This window comes from Tursiops truncatus, chromosome 2, assembly GCF_011762595.2.
Source record: "Tursiops truncatus isolate mTurTru1 chromosome 2, mTurTru1.mat.Y, whole genome shotgun sequence".
NCBI classification, from domain to species: Eukaryota; Metazoa; Chordata; class Mammalia; order Artiodactyla; family Delphinidae; genus Tursiops; species Tursiops truncatus.
In genome coordinates this window covers 143,813,077-143,828,550 of record NC_047035.1, presented here as the reverse complement: position 1 = coordinate 143,828,550, position 15,474 = coordinate 143,813,077, and the positions used below count along the sequence as shown (strand labels likewise).

The window sequence follows — 15,474 nt, the reverse complement described above, 5'->3', positions numbered from 1 at the left end:
CCCAAAACCTACGGGATGCAGCAAAAGCAGTTCTAAGAGGGAAGTTTATAGCTATACAAGCCTACCTTAGGAAACAGGAGACATCTCAAATAAACAACCTAACCTTACACCTAAAGCAATTAGAGAAAGAACAAAAAAACCCCAAAGTTAGCAGAAGGAAAGAAATCATAAAGATCAGATTAGAAATAAATGAAGAAGAAATGAAGGAAACGATAGCAAAGATCAATAAAACTAAAAGCTGGTTCTTTGAGAAGATAAACAAAATTGATAAACCATTACCCAGACTTATCAAGAAAAAAAGGGAGAAGACTGAAATCAATAGAATTAGAAATGAAAAAGGAGAAGTAACAACTGACACTGCAAAAATACAAAGGATCATGAGAGATCACTACAAGCAACTCTATGCCAATAAAATGGACAACCTGGAAGAAATGGACAATTTCTTACAAATGCACAACCTTCTGAGACTGAACCAGGAAGAAATAGAAAATATGGACAGACCAATCACAAGCACTGAAATTGAAACTGTGATTAAAAATTTTCCAACAAACAAAAGCCCAGGACCAGATGGCTTCACAGGCGAATTCTATCAAAAATTTAGAGAAGAGCTAACACCTATCCTTCTCAAACACTTCCAAAATATAGCAGAGGGAGGAACACTCCCAAACTCATTCTATGAGGCCACACACTCTGATACCAAAACCAGACAAAGATGTAACAAACAAAGAAAACTACAGGCCAATATCACTGATGAACATAGATGCAAAAATCCTCAACGAAATACTAGCAAACAGAATCCAACAGCACATTAAAAGAATCATACACTATGATCAAGTGAGGCTTATCCCAGGAATGCAAGGATTCTTCAATATATGCAAATCAATCAACATGATACACCATATTAATTAATTGAAGGAGAAAAACCATATGATCATCTCAATAGATCTAGAGAAAGCTTTCGACAAAATTCAACACCCAGTTATGACATAAATCCTCCAGAAAGTAGGCATAGAGAGAACTTTCCTCAACATAATAAAGGCCATATATGACAAACCCACAGCTAACATCGTCCACAATGGTGAAAAACTGAAAGCATTTCCACTAAGATCAGGAACAAGACAGGGTTGCCCACTCTCACCACTATTATTCAACATAGTTTTGGAAGTTTTAGCCACAGCAATCAGAGAAGAAAAAGAAATAAAAGGAATCCAAATCGGAAAAGAAGAAGTAAAGCTGGCACTGCTTGCAGATGACATGATACTACACATAGAAAATCCTAAAGATGCTACCAGAAAACTACTAGAGCTAATCAATGAATTTGGTAAAGCAGCAGGATACAAAATTAGTGCACAGAAATCTCTTGCATTCCTATACACTAATTATGAAAAATCTGAAAGTGAAATTAAGAAAACAATCCCATTTACCATTGCAACAAAAAGAATAAAATATCTAGGAATAAACCTACCTAAGGAGACAAAAGACCCGTATGCAGAAAATTATAAGACACTGATGAAAGAAATTAAAGATGATACAAATAGATGGAGAGGTATACCATGTTCTTGGATTGGAAAAATGAACATTGTGAAAATGACTCTACTACGCAAAGCAATCTACAGATTCAATGCAATCCCTATCAAACTACCAAGGGCATTTTTCACAGATCTAGAACAAAAAAGTTCACAGTTTGTATGGAAACACAAAAGACCCCAAATAGCCAAAGCAACCTTCAGAAGGAAAAATAGAGCTGGAGGAATCAGGCTCCCTGACTTCAGACTATACTACAAAGCTACAGTAATCAAGACAGTATGGTACTGGCACAAAAACAGAAATATCGATAAATGGAACAGAATAGAAAGCCCAGAGATAAACCCACGCACATATGGTCACCTTATCTTTGATAAAGGAGGCAAGAGTATACAGTGGAGAAAAGACAGCCTCTTCAATAAGTGGTGCTGGGAAAACTGGACAGCTACATGTAAAAGAATGAAATCAGAACACTCCCTAACACCATACACAAAAATAAACTCAAAATGGATTAAAGACCTAAATGTAAGGCCAGACACCATCAAACTTTTAGAGGAAAACATAGGCAGAACACTCTATGACATAAATCACAGCAAGATCCTTTATGACCCACCTCCTAGAGAAATGGAAATAAAAACAAAAATAAACAAATGGGGCCTAATGAAACTTAAAAGTTTTTGCACAGAAAAGGAAACCATAAAGAAGACGAAAAGACAACCCTCAGAATGGGAGAAAATATTTGCAAATGAAGCAATTGACAAAGGATTAATCTCCAAAACATACAAGCAACTAATGCAGCTCAATATCAAAAAAAAACCAAACAACCCAATCCATAAATTGGCAGAAGACCTAAATAGACATTTCTCCAAAGAATATATACATATTGCCAACAAACACATAAAAGAATGGTCAACATCATTAACCATTAGAGAAATGCAAATCAAAACTACAATGAGATATCATCTCACACCGGTCAGGATGGCCATTATCAAAAAATCTACAAACAATAAATGCTGGAGAGGGTGTGGAGAAAAGGGAACCCTCTTGCACTGTTGGTGGGAATGAAAATTAATACAGCCACTATGGAGAACAGTATGGAGGTTCCTTAAAAAACTAAAAATAGAACTATCATACAACCCAGCAATCCCACTATTGGGCAGATACCCTGAGAAAACCATAATTCAAAAGGAGTCATGTACCAAAATGTTCATTGCAGCTCTATTTACAGTAGCCAGGACACGGAAGCAACCTAAGTGTCCATCAGCAGATGAATGCCTAAAGAAGATGTGGACATCTGCTGTGTCCATCAGCAGATGAATGCATAAAGAAGATGTGGCACGTATATACATGGAATATTACTCAGCCATAAAAAGGAATGAAATTGAGTTATTTGTAGTGAGGCGGATGGACCTAGAGACTGTCATACAGAGTGAAGTAAGTCAGAAAGAGAAAAACAAATACCGTATGCTAACACATATATATGGAATCTAAAAAAAAATGGTCAGAAGAACCTAGGGACAAGATGGGAATAAAGATGCAGAACTGCTAGAGAATGGACTTGAGGATACGGGGAGGGGGAAGGGTAAGCTGGGACAAAGTGAGAGAGTGGCATGGACATATATACACTACCAAACGTAAAATAGATAGCTAGTGGGAAGCAGCTGCATAGCACAGAGAGATCAGCTCGGTGTTTTGTGACCACCTAGAGTGGTGGGATAGGGAGGGTGGGAGGGAGGGAGATGCAAGAGGGAAGAGATATGGGGACATATGTATATGTATAACTGATTCACTTTGTTATAAAGCAGAAACTGACACACCACTGTAAAGCTATTATACTCTAATAAAGATGTTAAAAAAAAAAAAGACTCCACGTTTCCATAGCATGAAGCACAGTTTCGATACCTGGTCGGGGAACTAAGATCCCACGTTGCCCGCCGTGCAGCCCCCAAAAATAAATAATAAATTAATTTTAAAAAAAAAAGATCCACAGGCAATCGATAAGTCACTTTCGAGAACATTTTGGTTCCTCATTGAGATCTCCCATTCCTGAACTACGTGCTGTTAACACAGCTCTCTTATTCTAGATGCATTCTAATAGCCAACTGTATAATGATCTAATCTAGCTCTTACCCAGAATATGGGATTCAGATGTAACTAGAATTATTGGTCTAGAAGAAAAGAGGAGTGTGTGTGTGTGTGTGTGTGTGTGTTGAGAGAGAAAGAGGGAGAGAGAGATAAGAAGGGAGGTTGTAATAAAGTTATAAAGGGTCCTAGATGCTAGCCATGGGTTTACATTTTATTCTTTGGGCAACAGAGAACCATCAAAAGCTGTTAAGCAGGCAAGCGATATAAGTAGAGTTATATATTTTACGACGATAACGCACGGAAGCATGGAGGATGGAGTGGAGGATGTGCCTCCCCACACCGCTATCTCCATTGTCCACTGGGTCTTATATCAATATTAAGCATTACTACAGGGAGTAGCATTGGCTACCTTACCTTCTTGTTAGATTTGAGGAACAGCAAATATTTAGGACTTATAGGATCTATCTGTTCTCCAGCATCAACGTCCACAAGTATCCAACCCAGATCTTCAGAATAATATAGTACTCGTTCTCTTTTCATGAGAGGAAATAACAAACACTTTTTGCATTTCAATCCTAAAGAGATTCTCAGTGATAAACCAGATGTTCACCATTTCTAACAGTGAACTCCTTGGGATCTGATTCACCACTGAAACAATTGTTTGCTTCTTAAGTATACTTTTTAAACATATCATTTTAAGACTAAAAGTATAGGTAGGAACTTCCAAGGTCGCCGGCGTTCCGGAGCCCAGACGCAGCCTCTGAGTCGCCTAACACCTTCTTTTCGGTCAGCTGCGTGAGGGTCTCGCCGGGGCATGTTGTCCGTGCCGCTCGGCCCATTGTACGCCTGTGCGCTCGCCCCGCCGGCCGGCCTGCGGAGCTCCCGCCCGTGTCCCCCAGCGGGTCCGGGAGGTCCTGGCACCGCCTCGATGGCGGCTCCGCCGGACGCGCAGACTGGACCGCAGCCCGCACCCCGAGCTGATGGCGTCATGAGGCACCTGCCCTACTTCTGCCGCGGCCAGGTGGTGTGGGGCTTCGGTCGCAGCTCCAAGCAGCTGGGCATCCCTACAGCTAACTTTCCTAAACAAGTAATAGATAATCTTCCAGCTGATGTATCCACTGGCATTTACCATGGTTGGGTCAGTGTTGGAAGTGGAGACGTCCATAAGATGGTGATGAGCATAGGATGGAACCCATACTACAAGAATACGAAAAAGTCCATGGAAACTCGTATCATGCATACTTTCAAAGAGGACTTCTATGGGGAACTTCTCAATGTGGCCGTCGTCGGCTACCTCAGACCAGAAAAGAACTTTGATTCTTTAGAGTCACTTATTTCAGCAATTCAAGGTGATATTGAGGAAGCTAAGAAACGACTAGATTTACCAGAACATTTGAAACTCAAAGAAGACAATTTCTTCCAGGTTCCTAAAAGCAAAATAATGAATGGCCACTGATGGAAAGGCATCTTATTTATTCATTCACTGTTTTCTAATATTTTACTGCTCATAACTCTACAGCCTCATCCTGGTTATATTTTAAAAATCAAACATTTTCCTACAGCTGTGAATTAAACAGTACAATGTAGTTACCATATTATGTTCCAACTGTTCAATTAAACCCATCATTTTACAGTACTAAAAAGGTTCATTTTAAAAATCAAGATTCTTTTTTATGTAATATGCTGATTAAAATGTACACTTGAAAGGTCTTAAGTGTTTTTTAATAGAAATGAAATATATATAAATATGGGTAACAGGCAAGTCACTAGTTTGAGATGAGAACTATAATTCTCATGGTAAAATTTTAGCATGCATGTACTGTGTAGCATGCTCTGCTAATCAGAAGGGTTATAAAAGTAACTATATTAAGCAGAGGTTTGACAGTTTATTACAAACCTAAGGGGAAAAATCCAGACTTTGTATTTTTGATATTTTGTGCATTTATATATTATTATAGACATAAAGACTTGTGAAATTTTATTTCAATTAGTCATTTCCTTTAAGGGCTCAAATCATTGTACTGGGTTCCATTTTTGTTACAGCTGCCTCAGTTCTAATTGGTCTAGACTCTCTCCCTATTAGTTTTTTGTTTTTCTTTTAAAACAGTAAAATGAGTGTTTTTCGAATCTCTAGGTCTCATTTTTGTGTTGTATAACACTTCCCTCTTTAAGAGTAGATATTCTTCAACATTTTTCTTAACCTTTGTTTTCTGTAAACAATTGTGTGTCAGTTTTTCCATTTAGAATATCCAACTCTACATTTACAAAATGTAGAGTTTCATCTGCGTCTGTATCTGTCATCCCATCCCTTCACTATATGAAGAGTGATTAAGTGCATATCTCTTGCATTTTAGAAAAAACATCCAAAACTTCATCTGTAGGTTTCCCCAAAGTTTAAATGAACACCTAGCAGTTCATTTATATATACCAGTTTCTTAAACAACACAAAATACTTGTTTCCCCCCTAGGGAAACTAGTTAAGAGCCAACTAAACTATGAAATACAAAGTTATTTGTTTTTAATGTAATTATATGTTTCCTGAGCAAATGCAAACTGTTGTAGCTGTGTGTACACAATGTAATTTAAGGCTAAAGAGTGCTATCTAGAAGGTAATTTTAAAGATAACTCATTATAAAACCATTTTCCCCTAATCTGCATAAATGAGAGAACTGATTTTAACAAAACTGTTTATATAATATTTAGAAAAACATCTAAAGCTAATGTTGGAGTAGGGGGAAGCAGGAATAAATTCAGTTGGATTGTTTTGACTTTTTGGTGTATGAATTTACGGCAAACAATGTAGTATGTGTCTTTTTCATTTCTTATTTATAGAAATACTCAGAAAATGTAATTTCATGTTAGAAATCCTATACTTGAAAGAAGCCCCAGTTATCAATGGTTCTATGAAACAAAGTTAAAAACAAACATGGAAGGTGTAAAAAAGATGTGTTTCTTTGAGTAGCTTGTGACTGATTATATCCTCATTAAGTGTGAAAATTCTTTGATATTGTCACCTTACATTTTGTTAAATAACTGTTGTTTTTGAAAAACCTATAGTGTGTGGTTTAGGACTTAGTTAATGGTGTCTACAATTTTTTAAGTTTTATACTAAGTGTTTATATATTATAAGAAATGGCAGTAGGGCCACTTTTGATTAGTCAGTGTTTTCAGGCCTTGAAATAAATCTTGATCAAGTGAAAAAAAAAAGTATAGGTAGGATATTTATGGGACACATATAAGAAAAACAGCTGCAACTGGGGGGGTGGGCAGAGGTATGAAATGCAAAGAGAATTGAGGGACTTAAAAAGTGCTCCTCGTCTTTTACTTAGGCTCAGAAGTCCTCTGATGCACCCAAACAGTGGATACTGGTCAGCCAGGCAAAGTCTGAGAGGAAAAGAACCGAAAGAAAGGCATCTGCTGTTTCCTAGGTGGCAGGGTTCTTTAAGGCACTCTGTTTGTCAAGGACTAACTTAGAGAAATTATTTCTCCTAGTACTCAAAACACTATGGGCAAGAGAAGAGCCCCAAAAGAGCACTCAGAAGACAAGGAGACCAGTATTGGTACACAGGGGACCAGCGAGATGAAAGGGTCATGGGAGGTCAGATACAAATATGTGGTCAACAAGAGCCAAGGAGAGGAGGGGCGGATGAAGTCAGTGCCCTGCAGCTCAGGCCGCCTCTTAATGGAGGGACCAGAGAACCAAACCCTGTACCCATCCAGCTGGGAGGACATGTTCTTAGAGCAGTGGTCTCCAAACAGGGTGACACGCCCCAGGGAGTGGGCAAGGTGAACCACTGGGGCTTGGGAAGAAATTAGAATCTCTAGTTATATTTATTTTTTATCTTTAAAAGACAAGGAATTAAGTTTTGCTGAAGCTTAAAACATAGACTGACGTCGGCCCCTCACTCTGCCAGCACATCAGAAGGCCCCATGTCCAGTTAGTATGCAAGCCAGAAAATAGCTGTTGGATACTGTGAAAGGAAGTGTTTCGTTCCTTTCAGCATACTGAGATGTACTGTGTTATTTTAATATTTCCAGGCACATGGATTTATGTGTTACATTATGTAGTTTTTACTAAACCAACCCTCTTAAAATGGAAAAGTGGCTTAAAAAGATTCTTGCAAAGAAACAGTAGCACAAAGATAATTCGAATAATGCAAACACAAGCGAGCAACAACAGCCGATATACTTCTGCTACGGGTAAAAGCTATTCATCAGCCATACGACAAGGAAAAAGAACAGTGAGATTTGCCAGCAAGTGAGCCGCCAAACTTGAAATGATCACAAAGATATTTTGTATCAGGGATCTGTGCTCATCATAGTAATGATGAACCTCACTCTTCAAATATATATTGAAAAGTGTGAAGCCACTGTGGTTAGCAGAAGCTATGGGTCCAGAAGGTGAAGACAAACCTCCATAATGTTTTCAGTAATATTTAATATCATGAATTACTAACTAGTATACTTTAAACAATGTTCCCTAAATATAATCCTAAATGTTTATGTCTTTTTTCTTCCTTAATAGTAAAAACCCAAAATGTAGCATACCATGTAGAAAACACTTGTTCTTCCTGCCATGGAAATATAGATGAAGTACTCATAAAACAATTTAGGGGTAAAAATATCTGGGCACATTTGTCAAGATATACTATTGGATACCATGTAGAAAGCACTGCTGGGACTTCCCTGGTGGTCCAGTGGTTAAGACTCTGCACTTCCACTGCAGGGGGCCTGGGCTCGATCCCTGGTCAGGGAACTAGATCCCACATGCATGCCGTAACTAAGAGTTTGCATGCCACAACTAAGGAGTCCATGTGCCACAACTAAGGAGCTGGCGAGCCACAACTAAGGAGCCCAGAAGCTGCAACTAAGGAGCCCAGATGTGACAACTAAGGAGACTGCCTGCTTGGACTAAGACCTGGTGCAACCAAATAAATAAACACTAAAAAAAAAAAAAAAAAAAAAGATGAGTTTTGCACGTTTTTTTTACACAAAGGTTGAGTGTTCAAAACTTTTTGACTTTTCTATGATTATAAATGGTCACCAGTAAATTGCTACCTAAGCAAATATCTCCCTGCATTCCACACCTCCACACCAAATACATCTCATTTGAATCTTCAGGGTAAAAGTCATATATCATCTAAGACACAGAAAGGAGCTTTTTTCAGAAAGAAACATGACGTGGAGAGAGCATACTGAAAACGGTTATTTGGAAATATTTTCATCATTATATGATTATGTTGCGATAAACTATGCTTGACACCTATAAACACTTTTGTATCTGCACAACTAAAAAACTTGGAAGCAGAATTTTTCTAAGTCAGTTTAAAATCTTTCAAGGAGTTTCAATAAGTTTAAAACCCATTTACTAACAAAGTAAATGTGCAGCATCTTCTGATTAATATGCAAGAATAATCCACCTCAAGAATATGGATACTTACTCGCCCAATTTCAACTTTTTAAAAAATTTGCAAAACTGACAGAACTGCAAATTTTAGTGTAAGGGCAGTACTGCTTCCATGTGGATCTGCTTATTTCTGGAAGGCATCTTTTTCAGCTATAGAAGCCCTTAAAACCAAATACTAAAATAAACTGAAATTAGAACCAGACTTTTGAATCATTCAAAAGGGGTTAAAATAAGGTTTTCAAAAATAGTAAATTTCCAAAAAACGTCCATCACGTTGCTCTCCTTTATAGAAATTGAGTACATTATATTGTAAATTATAGATATAACTGTTTCAATGATCTCATCTTTTCCTTTTATGTATATGTTTCCTAACATACATAATTATTATTTAAAAAGAAATTTGCCACTTATTTTTTTAACATCTTTATTGGAGTATAATTGCTTTACAATGGTGTGTTAGTTTCTGCTGTATAACAAAGTGAATCACCTATACATATACATATGTCCCCATATCTCCTCCCTCTTCTGCCTCCCTCCCACTCTCCCTATCCCACCCCTCTAGGTGGTCACAGAGCACCGAGCTGATCTCCCTCTACTATTGCCCATCTCTGGAGCTTGCTTAGGTGGTGTTCTGCCTTCTGTGGGCACACTGGGATGGAATCCCCTCTCCTCATGCACGCCGAAACCAAGGTCTTTCGCCTCTCTGGCAGTTCCAAACTTTTTCCCCGGACTCTCTCCCAGCTAGCTGTGGCGCACTAGCCCCCATCAGGCTGTGTTCATGCAGCCAACCCCAGTCCTCTCCCTGGGATCCACCAAAGCCCGAGCCTCAGCTCCCAGCCCCACCCGTCCCGGCGGCTGAGCAGACAAGCCTCTCGGGCTGGTGAGTGCTGGTCGGCACTGATCCTCTGTGCGGGAATCCCTCCGCTTTGCCCTCCGCACCCCTGTTGCTGTGCTCTCCTCCGCGGCTCCGAAGCTTCCCCACTCCGCCACCCGCAGTCTCCACCCGCGAAGGGGCTTCCTAGTGTGTGGAAACCTTTCTTCCTTCACAGCTCCCTCCCACTGGTGCAGGTCTTGTCCCTATCCTTTTGTCTCTGTTTTTTTTCTTTTGCTCTACCCAGGTATGCGGGGATTTTCTTGCCTTTTGGGAAGTCTGATGTCTTCTGCTAGCGTTCAGTAGTTGTTCTGTAGTTGTTCCGCATGTAGATGTATTTTTGATGTATTTATGAGGAGGAAGGTGATCTCCACATCTCAGTCCTCCGCCATTTTGAACATCTCTCCACTTATTTTTAAGCACATAAATAAACATATATTTGGGGCAGGGGCTTGCAGGGATTAGAGATCACCCTTACAGGGCAGGAGGCCTAAGACTGCCTGGACATAGGAGGAAAGATGACCATAAAGATGCAAAGAAGAAATGTATTAACAAGGCCAAACAGCACAGATAATGCAACACACACATATGGACTGGCCAAGGAAAGAATTGCAACTGCAGTAATAGAAAATGTGTTCCAGAATAATCCAACCCTGAGATGATGCTGAAAGGAGAGAATCTCAGCAGCAAATAGCAACCAACGTAAAAACCGGCAAGGTCACCACGCACTCAGGGCAACAAACACATTGGTTCATTCCTTCATCAAGGATTTATAGGCCATTTATTTTGTGCTAGGGACTGTGATAGGTACTGGAGTAAACCGTGAACTTGGCAGAAAATCTTCCTTTGAGGAGGTGACAGGCAAGTGGAGGAAATAAGCATGTTAACTTATGACTAAATGCAATGTGATTAACTGAATTTCAATGATCTCTGAAAGGAAAAAACAAAAACAAAAAAAGAACTGGGACCAGAAACCAATAAGCTTCTGCACCATGTCACCCACGCCTAGACATAAGACACAGTTATCCATCTCTTACTTAGTAGAATTCTGTAATTAGTGTACTGTTCTTGCTGATATCTGTTAGATGAACTAAAGTTAATGGTTTACTTTCTGGTTAAATTAAGCACAGTTCTATAGAATAGGCAATTATAGACATACATATATTTCCAATTCTCCAATAATAAGGATTGTTCTGTTCAGATCTTGTTGCTCTTTCTCTTCTGCCTGGACTGTCCCCTCACCTAAGACCATCATCATTCTTCTTTCATGTTGGCTCTCTTCCTGAATTTGAGGCCTTGTTCTCAGCCTCTGCTTGTGTCATCATCACCTGCACCGTCAGGGCTTTTTCCCCTTTCCTATACCCTCTGCGCAATGACCACTGCCCATTAATGGTCACTAGGGAAAGGTCCTCTTTCCAGGCGAGGGACCCTGCAGCCCTCGGGCTTTCCTGAATCTCAGCCCCTGGGTCTTCTGGCCAGTTGATTTTGTGTTCTGTTTGCACTTGAGGAGCTGGGGAGGGGCTTTTCAATGCTCTCCTTTGCCAGAAGAACAACACAGATTAAGTTCTAACGTGTTAAAGTTCTAAAGTTTCCAGACCTGCAGCCGTCCAGGAATTTTACTGTTTAACCACTTCAGACCAACAGCCATGTCAGCTATGTTAACTTTCACCTTAACCTTATGGTTGAAGTAACCCTTAAGATTTCTCACCAGTACGGTAATGTGGTTTCACAGCTTGTAGAAATTCTGTCTCCCTCCCATTTCTCACTGTATATACTGTATATACTATATTGTGAACCTTTGATTTTAGCCCAATTGACATTTTTTAAGTGTTTTTACTTTTGTGCATAAAACACCAAATCATATGGTATTATGAACAGGGATGCGTGTTTCAAATGAAACACATCTGAATGTATTCAACTAACTCATTCAAAAAAAATTCTCATTGTCATACTAGATAGTCAAAATCTGAATCAGCACTTCTCCATTCAGACTGGCCACACGTCCAGAGTTCAACGGCCACATGTAGCGCTTATGCTGGCCAGTTCTAGAAAACCGATTTGTTCACGTGGATGAGAGTATCAAATGAGGAGAGACACAGGTCACTAAATAGTTTCTTCACAAACTAGAAAATATGTTTCTGGAGTCGAAAACAATGCCGAAGAAGTAAAGTCTTTCCTCCAAACTAACAAGTATTAATTTCTAGGCTAAATAATTTTATGTCAATATAAATTACAATTAGCAATCTAATAAATTCTAGTACCTTGGATTTTTTAAAAAATTATCTAACACCCACCATTGTCTGTGTGTCTACCGAAAGGGGGAAGTATAAAGATTATCCCTGTTCTTTGGCACTCACAGTCTGGTGAAAGGGTAGACATGGCCATTAATATTTGACATGTAGGACAATGTGATAAGGAGGACAATGACCAGGGCCACTTAAACAAGTGAAGGAACACAGGAAGACTTCACAGAAGAGGTGACATTGGAGCTGAGTCTTGAAGGATAAACAGGAGTCTTCCAAATGAACAAAAGAGGAAAGAGCACTGCAGCCAGAGGAAAAGCACACTTACAAGGCACAGAGGGCAGAAGCAGCTGGCAGTGTTTAGGGAGCTATGTGAACGTTTGCATAAGTTGTACAGAAGAAGAATACGGGGAGAAGAGAGGCTAGAGAGAGACAAGTAGGGGTCCTTCATGATCAGGTTCATGTTTGATAAGATCACTTTGACTGTAGTTTGAGAAATAAAATGAAGAGGACCAGACTGAAGGCAAGGAAGCCACGGCTGAGGCTCTTGCCCAGTTCAGCTTAGAGATGCTGAGAGACTGGACAAAAGGCACGACAGGGCGAGGAGAGAAGGGAACAGATATAAGAGGGTTTCCAGAAGCAGAATCAACAGGACCTGGTGAGAGGTAGGATGTGGGGTGTGAGTGAGAGAGCAGGACCCAGGAAGCCCCCTGGGTCTCTGGTTATAACCAAATCTTCCCCCCACAAAATTCCCTTTCCCTGGCTGTGATGGCATCTGCCAACCTTCAGCCCAAATTTCATTTCCAAAGCAGATACCACCCATAAACAGAAATAATTTCTAACTTACAGGATATCAGATCTTAAACTCGTAAGTGACTGACACACAGAACAGCAGAGTTGGAAACAAATCGGCCGAAATTAAAATATTTAAATCAGAAAAGGTTTCAGTCCTTTAACCATCAAAAGCTCCAAACTGTCAGACATAAAATTTCAGGTTGAGCAAGTGAAGCCATGATGAAAGGGTATAATATTCTTGGAGAACTTTGTACACAAAGCAAACACCAATAAATCATTTAATAATTGCTGAATCTCCATATGCATGCCAGACTGACCCAGGCCCATGACAGGACTTAATGAAAGTGTCCACTACAGATGAGTTTATTTTCCCCTCACGCTCTGAGTTGGAGCATAGTGCCTCATAAATATTTAACTTAAACTATAAAACAGAAAGATCAACCTGGGACAGAAAGTTAAGCTGAAAATCATATGGTGATAGCCTCCGTTTTAATTAATGTTCTATTACACACACTGCTATTGATTTTTTAAAATGGTTTCATGTTCGGTATCTAACAATTACACTGAAAACACTACAGCCCATATTCACATTATTGTGCAATTTCCACTAATTTCTGACAAGGGAAAATACACGTTTGGCTTTTCTCTGGCACAAAACCTTGATTATTTGGCTGTGGTCATCAGGATTTAAGATGCTGAGGAGTCTTCGTAAAGCACTTCATCTACCTTCATGTCATTTTCATCCACAGGGACCTGAAGGCAAATCTGCTCTTTGAAAGCCAAGGCCAGGGTGTAGGGCCTCACATCCTGGGACTGCAGACAGCGCTTCAGGTAGGCATCGTAGTAGCCCTTGCCCCGCCCCAAACGGTTGCCGTGTTTGTCAAACCCAAGACCCGGCATGAAGATGAGATCAAGTCCCCCTGCGGAAATGAGGAATAAAGTTACGAAGGTTAATGGTGTCTGGAAAAGACTGATCGCTTCCAGATCTGGTTTTTGTTTTTTAATGACATCATTTTCTCTGATTTTTAAAGAAATACATGATCACTCTAGAAAAATCCTAACAGTAAAGAGTTGGACAAAGAAAGAAGTAAAAATTACTCAGCAACTAGTAAGTCCGTCATCCATCCCCTAGCCGTTCTTTCATGTATACCTGTACAGAAATGCCAGATTCCCAGGCCCCGTCCACACCTAGTTAAAGAGAATCTCCAGGGATAGGGCCTAAGAATTCCTTTTTCTCTAATTTTCTTTCTTTAAGCATACAGCTGACCCTACATACTGTCCCAGGACACTGACAACTGAAGGAGTGGGAGAGGGTCAGAAAGAAGCCAGAAAGGACGGAGCTATTCTCAAAGTCGATGAGCAGAAGGAGGGTTAGCTGTTAAGAGGACCAAGCTTACCCTCTTCATTTCCCCTCTTACTGGAGAGGGAAGGCCGGGTTGTCCTGCTTCCCTGGATTCATGTGAGAGCAACCTTCGACCCACTCAGGAACATTCCAAAGGTACAAGATGGGGACCCATAATTGGTCCTCTGGCTGGAACTCTCCCAGGGAACACAGGGACCAGAACTGGCCATGGCATCATCAGGGCAGAGCTGGCTGCTGGGGCTCAAGGTAGAAGGCAGGGTCTTGAAAGTTATAAAAAGCTGACCACAGTGAAAGGTGTGATGAATGCTATAAAGGTCACGAGGATATCCATGGATTTTGTGAGGTCCAGGGAATGGTCCTCCAGCCCCTTGCAGGGAGCATGACGCACCAGCACTACTCAAGAGGCACATCGCTTACGCAATGCAGCAGCCTGTCTGTAGCCTTCCTGTACTGAGCCTTGGCCTTTTGAGGGCTGTCCTGGGGGCTTCTGGGTGACCTACAGCTTAGCAAGGGCTAACCACTCATACAGCATTGCTGGCAAGGACATACCAGGGTTGGAAGCCATGAATTCTCTGGAACAGGGTGTTCAGAGTAGAGGTATTCAGACTGCCAGCTAGGCTGGCCCCCACTGTAGCAGCTGTTACGACTCCCTGCAGAGCCGTGAGGTGAGCTCAGCTTCTCTCCGGCTCCCAGCACACACCTGTAATCCCCTGCCTGCAAAAATCTGGCAGAGCACGCCTCAGATTACAGTCCTGACCTTCTTGTGGAAACCTGCTCGCCTACTCCAATCCCAACTTGCTAAGAGGCCCTGGTCTCTGACTTTCATCTTTCCTCCCTGTCTCTGCCCTGCTCATCTCTCTTGGGAATAATGGTGGCTTGTGCACTTGACTTTGCTTCGTCCAAGTCCTCCTGCTGTTGCCAGAGCACTCTTGGGCTTAAAGTTCAGCTCCGTCATTATACCCAGAACACACACGCACACAGCTTTTCCTAGGTTTCTTGTGTCTTTACAGTGTGGCAAAAGTGCTTTGTAAAGTCCTCTGGGGGATACACAGATACATCCCTGCCCTTCAGGAGATGGAGTTCAGTTAACATAAAAAATGCACACGTGTAACATCCATTCCAACGTAAGGCAGCAGTGCCTGCCAATTGCCCAAAAAGCGTTAGGGACAAGAAGTCCTAGAGACTT

At 40.7% G+C, this 15,474-nt stretch overlaps 1 protein-coding gene and 1 pseudogene across 4 annotated transcripts in view; one reads left to right on the top strand and one right to left on the bottom strand.

The window, feature by feature from the left end:
• Window positions 1-15,474, bottom strand: part of MTHFS (methenyltetrahydrofolate synthetase) — a 260,674-nt gene that overhangs the window by 197,319 nt on the left and 47,881 nt on the right. For 2 of the 4 annotated variants that reach the window (XM_019945936.3, XM_033852245.2), the window contains exon 3: window positions 10,223-13,845. The exons of 1 other annotated variant lie outside the window; for it this stretch is intronic. In XM_019945936.3, coding sequence (XP_019801495.1) covers window positions 13,613-13,845 — 233 coding nt within the window. In that variant the 3' untranslated portion in view covers window positions 10,223-13,612. Of the gene's footprint in view, window positions 1-10,222; window positions 13,846-15,474 lie in introns of those variants that run through there. One more of the 4 variants, XM_033852246.2, reaches the window with a different exon arrangement.
• LOC101316262 (riboflavin kinase pseudogene) lies at window positions 4,571-5,228 on the top strand (annotated as a pseudogene).